Consider the following 21,295-nt stretch of genomic DNA (forward strand, 5'->3'; position numbering starts at 1 on the left):
AGGGTCTACCGTGAGGCACCCTGCCACAGTTGATCATGGCAGCCACCGATGAATGCACTCCATTCCACAGAATAATAGACACCCGGAGTCCTTTCAATCTGATCGAGTCTAAGTCCACAGCAGACCGCCCGGCCCGAGAGCCTACTGTTGCTGGGCGAGGGGCGTCAGTGGACCGTAGCCTTCCATAGACTGGGATAGGTGACCAGTGTCGGGGCTCGTCAACCATGATGAATCGGCTGTGATCGGGTATTTCCCTGCCGCATAACTGGGACATGCAGAACAGCTCTGGGCAGAGCGAGAAATTGACTGGAGTGGCGGGGCTGAATCCCTCGATTGATGCCAATCTCTGACTACGATATCGGGCGACTCATCGATCTTTTTAGCGATACTAGCCGAGAGTTACAGCTGTCTTTACTTAAGCTATCTTTGCGCTTCACTATGCTGATGTTGCTTGTTGTACAGTAAGTCTGTGCTTGCTTAATCTAGATGCCTTTGCACAATAATACCGTAGATGCGCTTAACGATTACCCATCAATGCAACTTTTTGCTGAGCTGATTGCATATTATAAAAGTCAATTGTGTCTAAGAAGCTAGCGCCTCAGTAAACCAAAGGAAGGCATATACGATGTTAAAAAGTGCCTCTCTAACGTACAATTGACACCTTAATATTCTTCTGATTGTCAATGGCTATAAAGTGAATCTCGTCCGTAGTAAATTCTTAGAGGAGTTCACAGCTTCTTTGTTATAGCGGACTTGCACACAAATGCACCTCACTTGATGGTCAACACATTTCAATCAGATCAATCAAAAAAATTATTACAATTCTAGCCAAGTAAAAATCCAATCTTGAGTAAAGATTGAGTTCGATGGCGGCGTGGCAGTCTACATTATAACATCCCTAGGATTTACTGCTGAAAATTGCTGAGCAATGGCCAATGTGGATACAATTAGATCGTATTAAATAATTGCAATCACTTTAACTGTACATCGCTTGGGGCAGTAAGCAGTTCAGCAGTGCTGGTTTAGCTTTAGCAAACAAATAAGGTTTGGAAAGACGGTGACTTTATTTTGAATCGATGTTTTTAATAACTTTTATCCTATGAGCGGGTACTGGACTGGAACTACAAAGATACTGCTTCTGGTGGGGATTCCATGCATTATTACCACATATACGATAGCCGTTGTTCCACGCAGTCTCATTGGCGTTATTAACGTACTAAACTTGGAATATAGCTTCAGTTGGAAACTACACTTTTTCTATGAGTTTAGAGCATGGTTTGGAACAGTTATAGTGCTCTCTATTTTAGTTCTTTACTTCTTTGTGTCCCATTTGATGCTATGTTGCAGCTGCAGTAAAACTCGGAATGTGGTTGTCTATTGCTATCTAGCGTCAATTGGAACTGGGTATTGTGCAATTGTAGATCTATTTTCCTGCATAGTTACGCCATTTGTTAACCTCGAATCTGCCTATATTTCTTTATTACTCATAGGAGATCTATCCAAATACGCCACATTGAGTGTCGGGATTGCCTGGCTCTTTACTGTCACTGCAGGAGTACTTCTCCTAAATACCGAGTCAGCTTGCTTGCGAGCCCTTACGCCGACCATTGGCTCACTAATTTCATTTGGACTTCCTTTATTCATCGTATTGATAAATGGTGTCGGGCACTACAATGTGTATACAACTCCACATTATATTATAGCCAGCTTTGTTCTAGCATTTCTAAGTCTGGTCTGCTATTTGCTCGCATATTTTGTGGAATTTCAAAAGACAAAGATTCTGAACAAGTATGATGTATTTGGTGGTCCTTCCACTTCGTTTGGGAGAACCCCGGCCTCCTCTACTACGATGCTAAGCACTGCCCACGATTCATCTACGTATCGAGGCTACTCAAATGATGCCTATTTGTATGCTTAGTGTTTTATTGGGCCAATGCCACTATGCAATCTACTCTGCTACTGATGTGATATCGGAATACAGATCCTGCAAACGCTCATAATGCACAGTACTGAGTGTTAGTAAATTTTGTTCATCAGATCACGAAGAAGCAAGATCTTGTCGTAGAAAAGATGCTAGTATGCAGGTCTGCTAAATGAATAGCAGAATAGCAGGTTCATTGGACGCCTTCTCACAAGTAGACATCTGTCCGCCGGCAAAAAATTGAGATTTCATGCAGGTTCAGCAGAACCCAGAATTCCTCGGCTCGCAGCAAGTTACCGAAAGAACTCAGAGCCTCTTTCGCCCAGTTAATTCGATGAGTGATCCGCGTGTGGCGAAGGGCAGCACATGGGCTCGGGAAGCAGGCGGATCCAACTATGGCCGCTCCCTGGGGCTGACGAATACCAGGACTCGTGCACTTCAAAACGCTGCACGAACGGGTGTTAGCGACCTAATGAGCATGGTTCCAGAGAGACCGTCGCTGCCATCAATTCCTGTCCAAACTGCTCCCTACCTTGAGGCGTATCCAGATAAAATCGAAGAGGCTGGCGCCTGCACCCAGACAGACCCTATGCTTGAAATCAAGGAACCTGCCCCCTACGTTCCGCCGCCCCAGGGTATCGATGTGTCTACACAGATAGAAGAGGGCGATCTCTTTGACTTTGATAGAGAGGTTCAGCCGATCCTGGATGTGCTAGTCGGCTCTGTGCTGCAGCAAGCTCTCAGGGAATTTTCAGACGAAGAAGAGTTGCGATTGATTCGCATAGCCAGAGACAAGGTGCGGCAGCGCCGTGCTGCAGAGCTTCAGGAAGTCCGTCGCTTAGAGGAGGCAGAGCGTCGCAGAAGAGCCGAGATTGTCAAGCGCCAGGTTGAAGACCTCAGGAGAAAGGAGCTTGAGGAGGCCGTTGCCCGCAAGATGGCTGCCCAAACATTTGCCACAGCATATGCTGCTGAGTTGGAAAAGGATGCTGTGGACTCAATTGAAACACGTGGCGGATTTATTTCGCCATTGGAGGCAGCAGTGACCGGCAGCTTCGTTCCGTACATCGTCTCTACCTCTATTACAAAAGCGAAGGCTAGGGGCCGCATTCATTCTATCTTGCGCTGCATCATAGAAGAGGCAGTCAGGACAGGACTCTCCATGGAAAGTTAATAACCGGCTAATAAACTATTATATTCTCAGCTTTTACTAGGTGACATTTCGTCCTGCATCATGGCTGTTATTATAAGGTTTGAGCTCTCTGTGAATTCCGTCCCTGGTGGCTGAGATCCTACAAAGGGTATCACGTCACTCTTCTGGTCTGTGTTCACCATAGCAGAAAACCCGTCTACGGCCAGCACAGGCATGGGACAATCTGGAGCTGGTAACGTACTTTGAGCTAGTTGGGGAGCAGGACCTGACAACTCCGTTTCTGTCTGAAAATCGTTCAGACCCAGCGAAACGGCGGGGCGCTGAGAAGAGTCTGGATCAGTAGATATGCAATTAGCAGGCTTTGGTGCCTGATCAATAGACTTTGCTGCAGGCATGTCATCAGGAACTACCTGAGAATTATACCGCTTTTGCGATCTTTGGCCACCGCCAGAGACAACTACATGGTGTTCTAAAAGCTCTTTATCCTTTAAGTAGTTCTTTGAGGCGTCGTCACTGAGGTCACTAGTTTCTTCAGTCAGCTCATTGCATCCAGAAAGGTTTGCGCCGTCCACATACTGCTCTAGCTCTGTCAAGAAAGCATCAGACTTAGCGAGCACCAGTGGTGATTCTTGGCAGGCGACAGACTCTAACGCACAGACGACCTCGTCTAGCTTTTTCTGATATCCTGAGAGGACAGCCTCGAATTGCAAAGATTCGTTAAGTGAAGCAGTGGACTTAAACATGCGCGGCAAGTGTCTAATAAGATTCTTCTGCAAGATCTCATCCGTCCTTTTGGGATGAATTTGTATTCTCTGCAGTTTGGGAGCACTGTATCCCCCAGCTTGCTCTATATCAATAACTGATAAAACCCCGCTCTTGAAAAGGGGATCATCCCGATAAGTAGTGCTTATCTGTAAATGCTCCCGTAGTGCTAAGCTATAGAGGCGTCTATGAGTGGTCTGTGTCACCGCCCGTAATCGTATCTGCTCATTGTAGTACTTTTTCACTCTACTTTCAAGAGCAAGAAGTCTCTTATAATTCTCCTCATCAAAAAATGGCAACTCAGCGATCCTTTTCCTCGTTGCAGCCAGTTTTGTAAAGAATTGATGCGTTGATGTTGAGAGTTCGCCGACAGAATCAAAGACGCTATCAACAGACTCATTTGCACTTGCTTCTGGATAAAGTGTTTCTGTCGGGCCACTCGTGATCATCGCTCTATCTACATGGGTGTGTGGTGATGTATACCCAATCTCATTGACTGTGTCTAATCCCCCTAAACTTGTCGAGTTAATATGTAAGTCATCAACTGGTAGTCGTGTGTCTGGCTCAGGACCCTCCGTCCCCGGACTGGTCTGCCTTGCTGCCTGGATAAATGCGGCCCGAGCCTTTTGCTGAGCCTGTAGTACCTCTGATTGTACTAGGTTTAAATGTGGATAGGATATTCTGGGTTTCTCTTTCATATTGCTCAAAAATCTGAGAACATCGGCGTGCTGCAAACGCTCATAGTTAGTGGACCTTAGGCGCATCGGCATAGACCCATTAGAAGCATAGTTCTTGACTAGATCTGCTTCTACAGTCAGGTTTGCTTGTCTTAATGTGTGCTCTTCCATATTCTTCCCCAAAAGGTATGACGGCTGCACTTGAAGCACTTTGGATTTTTCTATTTGAGGCAGTTGTATTTTGTTTAGATCATATTGAGTTATGTCTGAACCAGCTACTATTGAGCCATTGGGCTCTTCTGGTGAATACTTAAAATCTGGAGAGATATAAACTCTTGACTTATGATATTGCCCTGCGCAGAATGTTGTGGTTATGTGGCTATTAGATAAGTTGGTAGGAGCTTTGGTACCCCCAACGGGATGTGCTCCTTGTGGGTAGATGAATCGCGCGCCTGTCTGCACGAGTTTGTCATACAGGTTGGGCTCTTTGTTGACGTTATTCTTATAAATGGATTCTGCAATGGATGCATACTCTGCTGTACTATATTTCTGCTGCTTGGAAATAACTGGGCTGCCGGTCACGGCTGAAAGAGCTGATGAAGCAGGTTGTGTAGTATTGTGAGTAGTGCTCTTTGATTCTACCCTATGACCAAGCGGCATTTGACAAGGGTGTTCATTTTGCCTACTTAGCGATTTTACAGGCGAGTTAGTTAGTGGGTCTGAAGCTGCTTCGTCTATCACAGAAAGCTTTCCCTTGTTATCATAAGACTTTGTCAGGATAGCCATATTTGCAGTGCATATTGCTTTGTGAAGATAATGGTCAACGGGTAGACCGTTGGAAGCAGCCTGTTCTGGTGTCTTGAGGTTTCGAGCGGAACCAGATGCTCCCAAACTGTTCAATGGGCTCGCGTCGTGTTTGTGTGAATACTGTGAAAAGGAAGCCTGCCAAGCAAAGTCGTCCGCAGAGCCTGTAATTTCATTAACTAGAGCTGAGTGAGTGGATTGGAACTTTTCATTAAACTCATCAGGAAGAAATCCGTCTCTAATAAACATCTGGGTCTTCGTGTACTCTCTGAATATATTAGCAGCGATGCTTATTGCAACAATTAGATGTTTAAATAACCCATCAAACCTAGAGTCATAAGGAATAGTAAGATACCATGATACAGTCGTTTCTGTGAGTACATGAAAATCGTAGAAGCTAAACTGGCATCCACGGCCAATATCCTCCAGCAGGATTGTGTGCAGGACACGTCTGTATTCCGGAGGTTTTGCCACCATGCTGAACCCGAGGCATAGGCCCAAGAGGGTTGTGCCATAGAGTTCCGAAAGAAGCTCTGTCACTGGCCCATCGCCATAATAATTCCGTAGAACTTCATAGTATATTGCTGAAAGCTTGAATGTATAGCCCAGACAACATGAACGTAGTGCCTGCGAAAGGAATCCAAACAGCGGCCCCCCAGACTTTCTCGTTGGTGATGTAACATGTATTGGAGATAAGGAGTATTGATCGCGTGCATATTGCGTCTGCAACCCTGCATCACTGTACACCGAAGCGTTAGTAAAAGATGCTGATGTGCGCCGCCTTGGTGTCACAGAAACATCTGATTCACACTGAATAGATGCCGTGGACACGGTTGATAGCCCCACCTGTTTGCTGAAGCTCGCCGAAAGGGTCGATTTTGTAAGTCTGGAGCTGGGTGGCCGAGAGGTTGCCCGTTGTCCTGGTTCAGACGTTTCGATTGCTCGAAGAATCAATGGGAAGTTCTGGAGGGTGAGGGAGTGCATATAAAACATAGCTCCAAATTCAGCCGGTATCCGCTTCCTGAGAGTGGTAAGCCTGACAAATAAAATGCTGAGATTGTGAGGATAAAGACTTTTGAAGCCTGCTAAGGTGTTAAGAAGCTCTTGAGAGATAACTAGACTGTTGAGTATATCTCCAGAGAGGTCCTCTCTCGGGGTGATATCAAGGTAATCATTGAAGAGCTTGTTGTACGTTTCATAGATATACGAAAGTTTATCAGGCACCGAAGCATTGGAGTGCAGGTTCTCAAACTTTGCTCTGTTGAACTTGAGGATCTTATGTGAGGGTTTGGCTGGTGAAAGTAAAGACTTCGATTCACGATAATGAGGCACAACTACCCCAGCCTTGACAGTCTCTGCCTGTCGCAAGAGGTGCTTTTGAAGCCGCGTCAGCTTCTCGTTATTGTCCTTTACGGTAAGGAGCCTCCTAGCTAACCTGCGCTCCTCATCTGAAATGTACTCTCCATTAAGACACCAAAGAAGAGGAAATGCCAGAACCATAAATGGCCGGGAAAATGGCAAACTCTCCAATTCGGGGTTACTCTTAAGGACCAGGTTCATTACTATTACTGACTGCAAAGGAATAAGATGCTTTAGAAGCAATCCATTACCGGTAAAATCTAGAATACCCAGGGAGGTAAATAGCGAAAGTGAGCGTATATCTAATAAGGAAGGATTGTATGGTACAAGAATATTGAAAATCTCAAGGTTTTCGTGAAGTAGTCCAAGACTGCTAAGTCCAGACGCCGGGGAGAAGAAAGTATGGAGGTACGGATACTGAATAGTTGACTTCATATCGAATTTCTGGTTCGCTGCATTTACAAAAACGCTCTTGCTCCACGCTTTCATAGACGCCGGTTGACCGGCTTTTTAATTTTTCTCAGTACACCAATTGTATTTTGCACAAGAGGCGTTACCTGCTTAGGTAGCAGTGAAAGAAGCTAGCTTAGCTCACTACCACCCTAACCCATTTACCTGTTTCGCTCTGTGCGCAACTGGTGCAACATAGGAATCCGTCCTCGATCCGACACATTGTCCAATCAAGCGTCTTACACTTTTTGCACCTTTTGTGAACCATGAGGCTGCTAAGAATGTGCTTGCTAGTATCGCTACAAGGAAGAGCTCTTATTGTGGCCGTAAGCTTAAGTTGCTCTAAGTACAACGAACAGGCCTGGTTACTGTACTCAAGTCCCACCTCTAATATCTCGTCAATCTCGTGATGTGCCGTATCTAGCATTTGCTCGATGGTTTGCTTGTGCTCTAGAAGCATCCCAGAGTACTTGGCTATGGTGGTACTGTTGGTTAGCTGTGCTTGCTCCTTGGCATATGCGTCAACTTTTGCCTTCACTTGGGACTCCCAGCGCTCAACCTTTGCTGGGATGGTCTTTAGGATGTTACGAAGAGCGGTCACTGTGTCGCTGAAGGACTCCACATTATCTTGTCCCCTCACCGCAAAAGGGGAGTCAGATACATCGCCGGCGTGCTCACCGTGTTCATCATGTGCCATCTTAGTTATGAAACCTGCAAATCTTTTAGTTAGGCTCTTCTCCAAGGCATCTATTGCGTCGTGAATTATATCTCTTGCTGATCCTAGATAGAGTATCATCGACTGAAAATCTCCTGCTGCGCTATTAAATATTTCTAAATACTCTCTCGATTCCGTACCTGTAAAGCTGCTTTCTGATGTAGATGAAATGGTGGAGGTTGACGTGGTAATGGTAGATATCAGCCCGTCAAGCTTCTCTTTTTGCCGTATCATCGTCTTTATTTTCTGTACTATGTCTATAATCTCTTTGATTGCAGGAGTTTCCTTGACGAGGTCAGAGGGATCATTAGATATGCGTGCAGTGTTTAACATGCGTCCAAACAGCTCACCGACGTCATCTGTAGAGACTAAACTAGAGATAATTCCGTCTAGGAAATCGTCTGGGCTCTTATCATCAATGTCGTCGCTATTCTCTGCGGACTTATCCATAAGCTTTGAGTCTGTACCATTCTGTGCCCAGATATGTGTGATTTTATCATGGACATCATTCAAGTACTCACTGAGAGACCTTAGAGCCGATAGGTTAACGTTACGAAAAAGCGAGAAAAGCCTTTTTGATCTATCATCTAGTGTGGATTGGTCTCTTTGTCCATTACCTGGCCGATCTTCTATTCTACTATTTTCCACTGCACTGCTGTTCAGCGATGACTCATTCTTAATACTGTGTGGTATATTATCGTGGTTGGTGCTATTGGGTGCATCAGTGTTCTCCGCGTTGAAGAGCTTTAACATGTTTATAACATCTCTGTTCAACCGGTGTAACAGTTCCACTAAGTCATCATGTTTGTGCTCCTCTGAGTTAGTGAGTGATACGTTACCATGGTTGTCATTGCTATCCTGTTGATTGGAGCCCTTTAGCTCACTATTTGATACCATGCTACCGTTATCAATGCTATTACTTGCATAATCACATAGAGCTAGGACGTCTTCTGGAAATAAAAGTCCTATTCCAGGGTCATTAAGAAACTGTTCTGAAAGCTGCCCACACAGGATGCGCGGCTTCTGTTCGACATCGCAAATAAGAACTTCGTTTGAAAAGTAGTTAGTACGCAGCTCTTCGAACTTATTACTCTTCTTTGAGATGGGCTGAACGAAGTACTTCTGCTCTTTGTCTGTGGCAAACGCCTCGATTAATTGTAAAGCAGAGTTGAAAGCAGTAGATTGGTCATCTGCTTCAGATATCTTTTGCTCCTCTATACGAAGCATGGTTCCAAAGCATAGCGCGCTAAGAAGCTGAGTGGAGCTTTGTGCACGCTTTAGCTCTGGCTCACCGACAGTAGAAAAGCTTTCTACCTGATCAAGAGACTCTTCAAGAAGCTCCTCAAGTTTGCAATTGTAGGTGTCAAGAGAGCTTTGAAGCTCGCCGGCCTGCTCTTTAAGAGTTGCGCTAATCGACTGAAGCGCCCGCCGATACGTATTGAGAGAGGATATTTCTGCCGCTAGGCCCCGAAGGCGGTATTGCGAAACGTAGAGCGGGAAGTTTCGAAGCATGGCGCAAGCTCCTCGGCCTCGGACTATTTCAGACTTCCATTTCTTAATTTCATCTGTTAAGTCTTTGCGTCCACTTTCTATATTTATATGGCAAATTAACGTTTATCATAAGCACCGGCATCCTTTTATGGCAAATATCGGGATACTAGCTGACGAGGCCACCATCACGGGCTTCCTTCTTGCTGGTGCAGGTTGCATTAGTAGCGGTAATCAGAAGAATTTTCACGTTGTAGACCAGAATGTGTCCAAAGCAGATGTCGAAGCAGCGTTTGAGGAGCTAAGGAACAGTCCAGATATCAGCATAATTATGGTGTCCAACGGTGTCATGGAGACAATAAAGGATACTATTGCTGAATACGATCTTCAAGGAAAAGTGGTAATGCCGTTTCCTACTAAAGATTCAGGTTTGTTCGCAAGCTAAGTATTATGTGAAGTAAACCACTTTGTAGCCTTCGCAGACATAGCATGCCTAATTTTATTCTTAGACGATGGTTGCGCAGGGCTCCTGCTCACTGTGCTGCGGGCTTTTCTGGAAGACAGCGCCTCCTCTGACAATAGCAATCCCTGCTGTTGTGCTCCTATGTAGCATTGCGTTCTTTATCACATGCATGAGCATGTACATTCAGTTCCAGTGCTTCCTCATGGACTACACGGCGCTTATGCCCGGTGCTATCTTTCTTCAAGGTCACGTGTGGAGAATCGTGACGCCGCACCTGGTTCCTGCAACCCTGTGGCAAACACTGTTTATTCTTATGTCGTTTGTTCCGCCCGCGTTCATTCTAGAGAAGAAGATAGGATCACTGCGGTTCTTCGGATTGTTAGTGTTCTGCATGGCATTTGTATCTCTTACAATATCTGCAATAGCCGCGGTTTTGTACTACACACCTGGTATCAACAAGTGGAGCTACTTCAAGGCCCAGTGGTTCAGTACTTCCGATCTCGGGCCGACATCGCTGCTTCTCTTTACGATGATTTGTAGCATCCGAGCGCTCAGACAACGGACTCTCCCTTTCTGCTTTTGCCAAATACCCTCGTGGGCCTACATTCTCATCACATATGTCTTTGCACAACTTATGATGTATCCGCCATGGTATGGCATTTTCTATAACCTGATGGCCGTAATAGCAGGACTAATAGTTCCACGATCTTGGCTTCAGGGGGCTGAAGATGTCACTAGTATTTATGACATCTATACAGGCGCTGCACAACAGGCTGAATCTAAGGATGTTGAATTGCGTCCGCAAGGCCAGCAAGACATTAGTAATGCTATGAATTCTATAAGGCAAGAACAGACAATACCAGCACCTGACAAAAGCGAAGCGTTTACGGCTCGCGGTCGCATTCTTTAAAACCCAGCATTTTCCGCGAAAAAAAATTGGATGAACTCCCTTACGCTCATACTGGGACCCATGTTCGCTGGCAAGTCCACAGAGCTCGTCGGCATCCATGCCCGGCTTGTAGCTGCCCATAAGCGCGTCTTAGTTGTTAAGCACACCTTTGACACTCGCTATGATGACAACTCCTTGACTACTCACGACAACACGAGGATAGCTGCGAAGAGAGCGGTACTTCTTGGCGAACTTGCAACAGAGTTTGGCGACTACGATGCCCTTATAGTAGATGAAGGCCAATTTTTTGCTGATATCGTCTCAGGTGTTCAGGATGCACTCTCGAAGGGGCTTTATGTGTACGTTTCGGCCCTTTCGGGGAACTTTAAGCGCGAGCCCTTTGAGCTGATACCGCGGTTATTCCCCCTAGCATCTGCTATTTATCTCCGATCGGCCATATGTGCAATATGCCATGCCCCTGCGCCGTTCTCTGCACGATTCTCTGCTCAGACAGAAGAGATTGTTATCGGTGGGGCCGAACTGTATGCTCCTACCTGTCGCACCTGCTGGAAAAGTATAGCACATCAGCGGTCGATCAAGAAGGCCAGGCAACTAACTGACAGCGAAATCAAAAGCTTCGTAAGTGATGCAGCAGCAATTCTGGAGAGATCAGCTCTTACAGGGAGCAAATTGCTTCTTGTTCCAGCAGTTACAAGCCCTCTTGATGCAGAGCTGCAATGTGTCTACGCGTCCGCCTCAAGTGCAGGCCAGAATATCCTGGTGATAGCCCGGGAGGAATCTCAGGAACTGAACGAAGCGGCAAGTACCTTTGGATTTACTCTTAGATACGTCGATTCACTCGTTCAGTCAGAGTCGGAGGACGATTGCACTATCAATAACGAGGTTAAGCATGCCATGGACCCGCACTCTATCGTCCTTGTCTACCACGCAGACTCCTACGATCATGCTGATGTGGTTCTCGATGACTGCGTCTTCCAGGGTAAAGTCGTCATCGCAGCAACGTCTGCAAAGGCACCCTATCAGGTTTTAGGCAGCTTCCTAAGCCACGCAGATATTGTATCTTTTGGTTCGCTCACTAGAAACACAGGTGAAGGCCACGAAAAGCTAGGAGCGTCCGGGGTTTCCACTGAAGTGCCACGGTTCTTTAGAACATGCCTTGCAGGACTTCCACTCGAAAAGCTGGTGCTAGGGATCAACGAAGACCTGTGATGCATGGGCCTCATCACCTTGAAATTTCAGAAGCTCGGCTTGCAGAGTAACTTACCTAAACACCCGTATAGCCTCCTGAGAAACCGCTGGGTCTAGCTTGAGTATGTTAACTACACCCTCCAGCTGCCGATCTTTGTAGCAATCTGCCATGGCGAAGATCATGACATACTTAACGTTCTGACTATCTGTCTTGGCAGTCATAACTAGAAAAGATATCACGCGTTGCAGGGCCGCGTCCAGCTCTTGCATCTTTGGCTCAAGCACTTTCAGACCTTTTCCAAGTCTATCACTCAATGAATTTATAACCTCGGACAGTATACGATATGCAAAGAATAAGATCTCAATGGCGACCGCACGGTAGTAGTATCTAAGAGAAGTGAGTAGATGATCGCAGATATAAATAAGTTTGTTAACTGTAAGGTGCACGACAGTGTATGCTTCTGGTCGAAGATAAGCATCTAGCTTACTGGCAGCAGGAGACGAGGGATCAGGGAGCTTTAGATTGAGGATCCCAACGTCTGTGTCAAAAACCCTTGCGAACCATCCAGAGAATGCTTGAATACACGAGTCTCGGACAACTGCGACGCTGTCGTAACACCAAAGAATAATAGAGACAGGGATAGAGGACAGACAGTCTCTGTTCATGATGAGGTCGTTGCTCTCGAGCAGGAGGTTCTCAGGGATAGCTGGGTTATACATACTGACGAGATCTGTGAAGTTATGCCGCGCTAGCATGTTCCACGTCGCTAGGCGAACCCGCCAAGACGGATCAAATAAGCCGTACTTTACGAGGGGCAATATATTGAGCGAAATGTGCTCCTTGTAGCTCTCTAGCACATGAAATGCAAAGTATCTTGCTAGTGCGTAGTTGGGTGTGACAGTAAATGGAAGGATTGCTTCGATGCACAGGGAAACAAAGTCTTCAGAAGGGTCTTCGAGGGGTCGCTTCACAAAGTAGGCAAGGAGCTGGTCTATCTGGTGAACAAGTTCAACGAGTAATAGCTTAGTCAGCTTTGTAATGGGCGCACCACTCATATACGTTATCAAGCTACAATTGGATATGATAATATGCTGGTCACTGGAGTGCACTGGGCTGGTGTCTGCAATATCAGGTTGAGATAACTTAACCTCAAGATTAAGGTGGTTAAGTATTTGCAGTATGACCTCTCGGGGAACGGTGCAAACCGTAATAGCTGTCTGGTTGATAAGAGTCATGACATTTTTAAGGATGCTTGAAGTAAGAGCAGCAAGGCTATACTCTGCATCCATGAAGGATCCTATGCACCCCAGAACTCTAGTAATATGCAAGATCAAGGTCGGACTAACCACTTCTCTGGGACGGTCGGAGACGTTCTGCTGCCCCTCGATTTCTTTGCAGATATTGATAATCTTTATTGTAATGGAAAGTATGACATCTAGAACCGCTTGGTTGTGCTCTCTAGTGTGGTGTTTCTCATGTGCCTTAGCCGCCTTGCTGTTAGGGGCTATACTTAAGTTAGTTCCCAGCTTGTGCTGAAGACTAATTGCCAAGTAGACAACTGTCTCCATTATTATTTCTTTGGTGACTAGCTGTCTGTCGGCAGCCTCAAGTATAAGGGTTATCAGCAACAAGTAGGCCCCGACGTGGCAGGGCTGTACTACGACAATCACAGACAGTGAATGAAGTATAGATGTGAGCAGGTCAGCATTTTCATATGAAATTTTGGCCGCTGGTGCAGAGAGGGAGGGGACAAGATCATCCTTTAGCAAACCCTGGAGACGCCTCATGAGGTTCTGAGTATACACAGGCGTCAAATAGTTATTCAGCACGAAGTCTGCTCCAATAAGTTGCTTGAAAAATAAATCAATGATATGGCTAAAGTCAATGTGACCGGAGAGGCCGAGAATATATACTTGTCTTTCGTCATCGCTGTAATTGAGCAGAAAGTCCCCGGTCTTCATGCGCACATGAACCTCCTTTCCACACAGATCGGTCTTAGAGGGAATGTCAAAGAGCTTCTTCTGAATAGCCTCCATCTTATCCTCAAAGTATTTAGGCATTGATGATAGAAAGATGGGTCCATAAAGTTCGCACAGTGAGAGCACACCGTCCGCAATCGGGGCAATTCCCTCTGCAAAGGTCACCTCCTGGACAATATTCCTGATCAGTTCAGTTATCTTGGCATCTGTTATTCCTGTTGGGGTATCAAAGTTTTGCAGAAAGTTGTCCTGGGGATCAGGCCCCACATAAAAGTAAGGCAGTAGAGCAAGAATGGACAGCTTAGGGGAAGAGCGCACTTCATCAGGAGACTGGTAGCTATTCATAAAGGTACACATGCTATCGAAGATCTCCTGCGGGGCAAAGGGGATAAGCATGCGTATAGACTGAACAGAGTAGAGGATAACATCATACATAGGATGTGTCGTGGTAGAAAACAGGATCTTCAACGCCTTAGGGAGGAGCTCAAGGAAGAGTTGTCGATCATCTGCCAAAAGTACCACGATTTTGCGAACACATGATAATATCATGTTAATGAGGTTCCCCTCTGAAACGATATAAAGCTCATACAGGTGGTCCAGGATGTGATCAGAGTCTCGAGGGTTAGAGAGGGCATACGCAGGTAGCTGATCAAGCGTTTGAGATACAACAGCCGGGATCGTCGAATTAAGGGAGGCAATTATGGAGTTGAGGCTCAACATGACCAAAAACTGACAAAGACTCTTTCAGGTTTCTTCCAGGTTTATCTTGCAAAGAATAAGAACCGGTCTACGAAATCCGTAAATGAAGGAAATGAACTTTCTTTGAAATTGCATAATTAGGGTGGAATTAAATCATGACACAAGTCAGGACAATTGTACGGTCTCGAGAAGACGGTGCGCGGCGCGGAGGCTATAGGACGGCAACCACAGGTCACGATCACTTCCAAGTCGAAAAAGAGTTTGTTCGGGCTCTCACTGCAGCCAAGCTGAAGCAAATGTTTGCCAAGCCTTTTATCAGAGCCATGAACGATCACGTTGACGGAGTTTATAATATTGCACGCCACCCTTCTTCTATTACCACATTTGCCACGGCCAGCGTTGATGGATCTGTTAAGATCTATGACATCTCCTCTGGTGCGCAGCTTAGCTCTCTCACAGCTCACACTGGCTGGATTACCGGAGTTTGCTTTCCGGCGTGTACTGCTGACATGATGGTCACCTGTGCACGTGACTCTTTGTTGCGTTTCTGGAAGCTCCCAGACATATATGCCCTCAACGATCAGTCGGTGCCACTTCATAGAAGAGAAATTCAGCTCATCTCATCCATTAATCTGGAGGCGTCGCCGGCCGGCCTGGCGCACCATGCAGCGGATCGGAAGCTCGCGCTGGCTACCCCTACCGGAGTCCACATCTTTGACCACGAACGCCAAGAGGCGCTTGCTTGTCTGACATACTCTGATGGGGGCATCATGGACTCCAGCTTTTCTACCGTGCAGTTCAACCAGGCAGAGCAGCATCTTGTCGCAGCGACTTCGGAGACATACTGTGTCTTCTTTGACGTGCGTGTGCACCGTCCTGCCTTTCGGTTCTCTTTGTGGAGCAGGCCGTCGTGCATCACTTTCAACAACTACTACCCTAACGTGCTTGCTATCGGGGCCAACGACGGGTACTGCTACTCCTTTGATATAAGGAACTTTAGCCGCAACGACAATTATAGAGCACTGGACAGATTCACAGGAAACACTGGTGCAGTTCTGTCGTGTGCCTTTTCCCCAGACGGAAGCGTCCTAGCGACGGGTGGTTATGACAAGGCTGTACGGCTGTATGATGTACGGACCGTTGGGCCTAACATGACTCTGAAGAACCACCGTGGTGAGGTCATCTTCCAGTCATTGGAGACGGCTGGGCTTCCCATGGGGGAGACACGCGACAAGTTGGAAATGGCTGAGTACAGCAACCAGGAGACCATGTGCTCCGATGTTAGCAAGTCGCGGAATCACCCTTTCGCATTTAACATACAGCCATACGACACCTATCATAACCCTCGCATGATGCGTGTCTGGGCACTTGCATTCAGCGGCGATGGGCGCTTCCTACTTACTGGGTCGGATGATGCAAACCTCCGTGTGTGGAAGACTAGAGCATCTGAGTCACTGAAGACCTTGACGAGGTCAGAAGCAGACGCCATCGACTACCGAGAGACGTTAGTCAACAAGTTCCAGAACGTGCCAGCAGTCCGGCAGGTGTTAAAGAGTCATCGCTTGCCTCACCTCCTTACTGTTGCACGCCGACGAGCAATCATACACAATCAAGCCGAGCGGAGGAAAGACGAGAACAGACGTACGCATAGACACGAGGAGGTGCCGTCTGCGGCTTCCCGTGTTGTTCACAGCGTTGACAAGTGACCACGGGTGGCATACTATAGTCAAACCGGGTCTGCTGATTGGTGCTGAGGACTCACTCTCATCCCGGAAAGCAATTGGCTAAGGTTTGAGCCCATGCAAAGCCCTTTCCTGTAGGAGCACGCCCAGTGAATCATTGGGTCTCTGCTTGCAACGCTCCTGGCTGAACTTTAGCCAATTACGTCTGACAGCCTTTACTAACCACGGTATGTGTTAACTGAAACACATAATTAATTATAGTGTAAAAAGCGTGTAGTTTTTACATATTAGTTTTACATATGTTCTTGGCCGTGCTGCTCCTCTCTGTGGCCATCAGTGCCTACACGGTGACCTTCGTTGCGGATCCGCACTACGACCCTCTCTATAAGGAAGATTCCAACCCCAGCGAGAATTGCCGCGTCAGTGGTGGTGCAGCACCTAATATAACTTATCCGTATGGCCAATACAAATGTGGAGCAGTTGACAAAGCGCTGGATGTGCTCGTGGATGCTCTCCGTCAGACAACTAAGACGTCTAACATCTCTTTCATGATCGGCGACGCCATCCTAGGTAAGCATGCAAATCGTGAGGACCATGACCAGGCGATTAAATCCTTGTATGATAAGATTCGCAGCGGAATCAACGGACCTCTTTACCCCGTACTGGGCAACACCGAGTTCTATGGGATCAATCATTCATCATCCAACGAAGAAATTCTCTCACAGATTGAGAAGCTTGGTAAGCTTACCGGCCTTGAGAGTGTTTCTCCATCGGCGTACAAACAATTTCTTAACGGTGGCTACTACTCTGTTAGGGATGGCAGACTAAAGTTTATAGTCATCAACACGGGGCTGTATAACTCTCTTCAGAAGAGGGAGGAAGAGGATCCTCTTGGGCAAGTGGCCTTTGTTAAGGCGGAGTTGGAGGATTGCCGTAAGTCTAAGTGTCGGGTGGCAGTAATACAGCACATCCCCTTGATGATGTCCACGTACACTGGTACATATACCATGCAGCAAAGGTACTCTGATGCTCTAAGGCATTTGTACTGCGAATATTATGACGTGGTAGCGAACATTCACGCTGCAGAGGATCACCGCGACGAGTTCAAACTGATTTACTGTCAGAGCAACGCTTCAGGAATCCCTCTCTTCATGCTGCCTGCCATCTCTCCGAATAGATACAATAACCCGGGATATAGACAGGTCGAGCTTTCGCCGAAGACCGGCAACGTTATGGACTATGTACAATACTACCTAGACTTAGGGCTGGCCAACATCAAAACGCGTACAGAAAACGTCTACACAAGGCATCGTACCGGACATAATGTTCCAACGGCCACTTATAATCTCGAGTACCGCTTCAGTGACGAGTACGGCTCTTCCATTGCGAAACACCTAAACGATCAGGAACTTATAGTGGCCTCCATGAAAACTGAGGGATGGGGGACATACACCCCCATGCGCGCTCTGTACCTGGCCCTACAGAATGACCCAGATGTTTGGAGCGTCTTCCACTCTCATATGAGCTCACTGTGTTACGACAAGAAGATTTCCTTTATCTGTGCGGCTAGAGCCATTACGATAGAGTCATACAAGTCATGTTTAGCCAAGTTGCAGTGATCAGTAAATCTCTGCTCTTAAAAGGGAATAAAGCCTGTAGAGTGCGCAGGCTAGCTCTTTCCGGTTACTTGCTGTCTTCAGTCTCTGAAGAACAGTCAGATATGTTAGCAGATTGACATGCAGAAGCGAATCTAGAATTCATGATGGTTCCGGCGACACGGGCTACTGAGTCCGTCGTTGGGTTCCGCACTTTTGCAAGACTGTTCATAAGATGTTCTACTGCGAAGGCAAAGGTTGCCCGCTCTATCAAGAGATTCCAGGAAATAATTGAAAGAAAAGCCTGCTGTAAAAGAATAACTTGTTGGAGATTGAACTTATTCTTCGATATGATGACCCACGACTCCAGGGTTGGGGATTCTCGACAAACAAGGTCGTATGATATCATAATAGCACTGAATAAATATCGCCTAATATTGCGGGAATTGAGGGATCCTCGGACTTGATAGTTGATTCGGTTAACTAGGCCACATGCGTAGACAACCACCTCTGCTGGAGCCTGAGACCGTCGGATGATCATAATCGCGAACTCCTTTAACCTGTGCTGAATCGAAGAATCTCTGAGAAGCTGGGCCATGGCAGTTGCAACGCTCGCACCAACCTCCACTGTTTCAGCCTCAAAGAACTCGCGAAATTCAAGCTCCTCCCCGTCCCAATGTCTCATGCAGTCTATTTACGTTTTAATTGCATTTGTCCATTCCGTGTAATTCCTATGCAATTCAACTGTAGACTCCGGCGGTTTCCGGTCGCACCTTTGTCTCAAGGATGAAGTACATTTTTGATCGGATATTTCTGGAAACTCATGAAGCTGGCACTGAGGAATGTCCGGCCTCGGATATTATCTCTTCTACACGTATTTCAGCAGACACTGGTCCAGAGCCTGAGCAGAGGTGCTGTGTTGCGAGGCCTGTAACAGTATTACAAGCAGCTAAATCGGATTCCTATGCGTCTAGACGAGAACGAGAACTGCATAGCGAGATTCAAGGGGCTGAAGTGCAGTGCAAAATTCTGTCTACAACGATACACAAAACAGGACCTGTAAAGGTATTTAGTACGGCAACAGATGAAACTGTGAGGGTGTCGACGCACCAAGTTCCTATTCAGCAGATCCGACGCGCAGAGCCGTCCCCAAAGCGTCTAGTGCCAATCCACAACGTTATATCAAATAAGGACTTTGAGGTGACGCGGATTCCTCGGCCTAGTCACAAAGAATCTTCAAGGGATGAAATACCCGAAGTAGACTTAGTTTCCACCTTGACCAGAAAAACCCCAATACTTACTTCCAAATGCATGGAGAAGTCCACTCTGCACGGTTCACATACAAACGAAGAAGAATCTTCATTTCTTGAGAGTAGCATATCAGATTGCAAGCGCGTGTTGTCATCTGCTGGTTGTAGCAGCAGAAGCTGTGGTAAACCGTTTCCACATGAATCTAAAGTGCCTGCCAGTAACGATTCCGATAACGACTACCTTTACACCGTTACATCCACAATTAAACACCCCAGCCTAGCTATTGACGATGTCCGCATATTCGAAGTTAAGAGCGCCGTTGACGAGCGTAGAAAGAAAAAGGACTACACCGATGGGTCATGGAGTACTATCAAGATTGATATGCCTCCGAGGGGTGCTGTTCGGGATGCATCGACACCCTTCATGGCAAATACATCTCCGATGGAAACTAATAGGTACGCCCAGGGCAATAATAACGTTAATATGACATTCAATAGAGCAACTGCTGTACGAGTAACACCTACCAAATCGAACTCCATCGAGATACCGGCGAGCTATGCCAGTCACAGGGTTGAGGAAAGTACGCGTGCAATTCATGACGTGAATACTCCAGTAGAGCACCCTGTAATGCACTCAGGAATGTATGACATGGTGGAGAATGTTAGCGAAGACGAGATCGACACAGACTACCGAGTGGTGGATGCAAGTGTGTCCGGTAGTGCTCACTCCGATTACTCTGATGAAAACTACTGCGTACAATCTCGCATGGAACGAATACACAGACCACCCATAAAGGAAAACACATATTCTGTTATCAAAGGTACGGCAGCGCGAGTTCCTGCTCCTATTCCCACCACCCTCCAAGACGGGGACAACCTCCGATGTTTTGTGCTTACGTTTGTGGACACAGAGCCCAAGAAGTTCAACTAGAACTCTGTTTGTCCCCATCCATATATAGGATGGATAAGCTCACCGTACATCAAGTAAATTACTAAAGAGTACGTCTGCATCATTCTGAGAATCGGCATCAAATTCCGTGATAACCACATTTCTGCCTGTAATGTCAGTCCTTTTAATGGAGTGTGGTCTCAGTGGCTTCTGAGGCACTCCATTGCTGTGATAGGCGCCAGTGACGAAACCTGCACCAGTTGAAGGTGGGCGATGTACTCGAAACTCTAATCGATCAAATCTTAATAGATTGGAAGCTCCCTTTGTAGCCAAATCATACTGCGTAACTCTGGGTCTGTTTCGTGTGCAAGACGCAGTCATTACCATTGGCTTGACTTCCGGTGGCGGGCCTAGCGCCATTATCTCCTGTCTGAATTGCTTTGCGGTTCGTCTGGGATTAAACGGAAGCAATGCCTGTGGCCGTGCCAAGGGACTCTTCGCCGTTAGCGGCACATGTTGACTAACTCTGGAGCAGTGCCCTATCCCAGTTGCCTTGGTTGTGCACATAGTAATAGGAGATTTAGGGTCACATTTTGCCAGTGACGCTTCTTCATAAGTAGCTGGCCCCGGTACTTGACCCTTTCTTCCCGGTATTTGCTTAGACTCTGAGACAGTTGTGTCCATTGGCTGTGCAGGATCGAGAGGACTGCATCCAGCGCGTGTAGAAGGGTTATGTGGGAGAGAGTGTCTTGTGGAGATAGAGTACACTCGTGGGGGGCGGGGCACACTGGCAGGCTTTGTAACCTGGTGACTGGTGTTATTCACGCATACGCTTTGACGCAGCGGGGTACTGACAACAAGGCTCTCACAAGGAGATCCTTTCCACTCAACTGTAGAGTTTGTTGGCGGAGTAAGTGCGTGCAAAGGCACAAGAGGACTAGAGACACTACTGTTCTGTAAGCCATTGGTGCATCCAATGACAACCATGGAATCACGTTGCAACGGAGGATCTGCGAGGGTATATTGACGGAAGTATAGAGGAGACTCAAGGACACTTCGGGCAGATGAAATGGATTTCCTCGAACAGCTAATTGGTAGTTGAGCCTCAGTCGCTTGTGGTGAGGCACACATAAGAGATGGTCTATCAGATGCAGATCCGTTAGAAATAGGCCGTCTCACCGGACGATGCTCTATCTTTGTCAAAAACGTTTCTGCCTTCCTTTCTTTCCAGGCCTTTTCCAGACGGTTACCAACTTCAAGTACCTCCCTATATGGTATAGAGGCAGGCGAGCCTCCATACAGAGACATTTTAC

At 46.8% G+C, this 21,295-nt stretch overlaps 13 protein-coding genes across 13 annotated transcripts; 8 read left to right on the top strand and 5 right to left on the bottom strand.

Annotated features, from left to right (window-relative positions):
* Positions 1–1,099: 1,099 nt before the first annotated feature.
* GL50803_0095451 (uncharacterized protein) lies at positions 1,100–1,918 on the top strand (the record flags this gene model as incomplete). Its single annotated transcript, XM_001705136.1, has 1 exon — positions 1,100–1,918. One exon carries the CDS (start codon positions 1,100–1,102, stop codon positions 1,916–1,918), a length of 819 nt encoding a protein of 272 aa, XP_001705188.1.
* Positions 1,919–2,171: 253 nt separating this feature from the next.
* GL50803_0016450 (Radial spoke protein 3) lies at positions 2,172–3,092 on the top strand (the record flags this gene model as incomplete). The annotated part of the gene is made up of 1 exon (XM_001705137.1): positions 2,172–3,092. The coding sequence occupies one exon, from the start codon at positions 2,172–2,174 to the stop codon at positions 3,090–3,092; it is 921 nt and encodes a 306-aa protein (XP_001705189.1).
* Positions 3,093–3,118: 26 nt separating this feature from the next.
* On the bottom strand, positions 3,119–7,162 carry GL50803_00104186 (uncharacterized protein; the record flags this gene model as incomplete). The annotated part of the gene is made up of 1 exon (XM_001705139.1): positions 3,119–7,162. One exon carries the CDS (start codon positions 7,160–7,162, stop codon positions 3,119–3,121), a length of 4,044 nt encoding a protein of 1,347 aa, XP_001705191.1.
* A 97-nt stretch (positions 7,163–7,259) lies between these two features.
* On the bottom strand, positions 7,260–9,350 carry GL50803_0095406 (uncharacterized protein; the record flags this gene model as incomplete). Its single annotated transcript, XM_001705141.1, has 1 exon — positions 7,260–9,350. The coding sequence occupies one exon, from the start codon at positions 9,348–9,350 to the stop codon at positions 7,260–7,262; it is 2,091 nt and encodes a 696-aa protein (XP_001705193.1).
* A 127-nt stretch (positions 9,351–9,477) lies between these two features.
* On the top strand, positions 9,478–9,771 carry GL50803_008367 (V-type H-transporting ATPase subunit F; the record flags this gene model as incomplete). The annotated part of the gene is made up of 1 exon (XM_001705142.2): positions 9,478–9,771. The coding sequence occupies one exon, from the start codon at positions 9,478–9,480 to the stop codon at positions 9,769–9,771; it is 294 nt and encodes a 97-aa protein (XP_001705194.2).
* Positions 9,772–9,838: 67 nt separating this feature from the next.
* GL50803_0014690 (uncharacterized protein) lies at positions 9,839–10,699 on the top strand (the record flags this gene model as incomplete). The annotated part of the gene is made up of 1 exon (XM_001705143.1): positions 9,839–10,699. The coding sequence occupies one exon, from the start codon at positions 9,839–9,841 to the stop codon at positions 10,697–10,699; it is 861 nt and encodes a 286-aa protein (XP_001705195.1).
* A 30-nt stretch (positions 10,700–10,729) lies between these two features.
* On the top strand, positions 10,730–11,908 carry GL50803_008364 (Thymidine kinase; the record flags this gene model as incomplete). The annotated part of the gene is made up of 1 exon (XM_001705145.1): positions 10,730–11,908. The coding sequence occupies one exon, from the start codon at positions 10,730–10,732 to the stop codon at positions 11,906–11,908; it is 1,179 nt and encodes a 392-aa protein (XP_001705197.1).
* A 51-nt stretch (positions 11,909–11,959) lies between these two features.
* GL50803_0014689 (uncharacterized protein) lies at positions 11,960–14,587 on the bottom strand (the record flags this gene model as incomplete). Its single annotated transcript, XM_001705146.1, has 1 exon — positions 11,960–14,587. The coding sequence occupies one exon, from the start codon at positions 14,585–14,587 to the stop codon at positions 11,960–11,962; it is 2,628 nt and encodes an 875-aa protein (XP_001705198.1).
* Positions 14,588–14,721: 134 nt separating this feature from the next.
* On the top strand, positions 14,722–16,272 carry GL50803_008361 (SOF1 protein; the record flags this gene model as incomplete). The annotated part of the gene is made up of 1 exon (XM_001705149.1): positions 14,722–16,272. The coding sequence occupies one exon, from the start codon at positions 14,722–14,724 to the stop codon at positions 16,270–16,272; it is 1,551 nt and encodes a 516-aa protein (XP_001705201.1).
* A 275-nt stretch (positions 16,273–16,547) lies between these two features.
* GL50803_008360 (Acid sphingomyelinase) lies at positions 16,548–17,867 on the top strand (the record flags this gene model as incomplete). Its single annotated transcript, XM_001705150.1, has 1 exon — positions 16,548–17,867. One exon carries the CDS (start codon positions 16,548–16,550, stop codon positions 17,865–17,867), a length of 1,320 nt encoding a protein of 439 aa, XP_001705202.1.
* Positions 17,868–17,931: 64 nt separating this feature from the next.
* Positions 17,932–18,528, bottom strand: GL50803_008359 (uncharacterized protein; the record flags this gene model as incomplete). The annotated part of the gene is made up of 1 exon (XM_001705151.1): positions 17,932–18,528. One exon carries the CDS (start codon positions 18,526–18,528, stop codon positions 17,932–17,934), a length of 597 nt encoding a protein of 198 aa, XP_001705203.1.
* Positions 18,529–18,629: 101 nt separating this feature from the next.
* GL50803_008358 (uncharacterized protein) lies at positions 18,630–20,024 on the top strand (the record flags this gene model as incomplete). The annotated part of the gene is made up of 1 exon (XM_001705152.1): positions 18,630–20,024. The coding sequence occupies one exon, from the start codon at positions 18,630–18,632 to the stop codon at positions 20,022–20,024; it is 1,395 nt and encodes a 464-aa protein (XP_001705204.1).
* A 39-nt stretch (positions 20,025–20,063) lies between these two features.
* On the bottom strand, positions 20,064–21,290 carry GL50803_008357 (uncharacterized protein; the record flags this gene model as incomplete). The annotated part of the gene is made up of 1 exon (XM_038046363.1): positions 20,064–21,290. The coding sequence occupies one exon, from the start codon at positions 21,288–21,290 to the stop codon at positions 20,064–20,066; it is 1,227 nt and encodes a 408-aa protein (XP_037902104.1).
* Positions 21,291–21,295: the final 5 nt, after the last annotated feature.

This window comes from Giardia intestinalis, chromosome 4 (genome assembly GCF_000002435.2).
Source record: "Giardia intestinalis strain WB C6 chromosome 4, whole genome shotgun sequence".
NCBI lineage: Eukaryota > Fornicata > Diplomonadida > Hexamitidae > Giardia > Giardia duodenalis.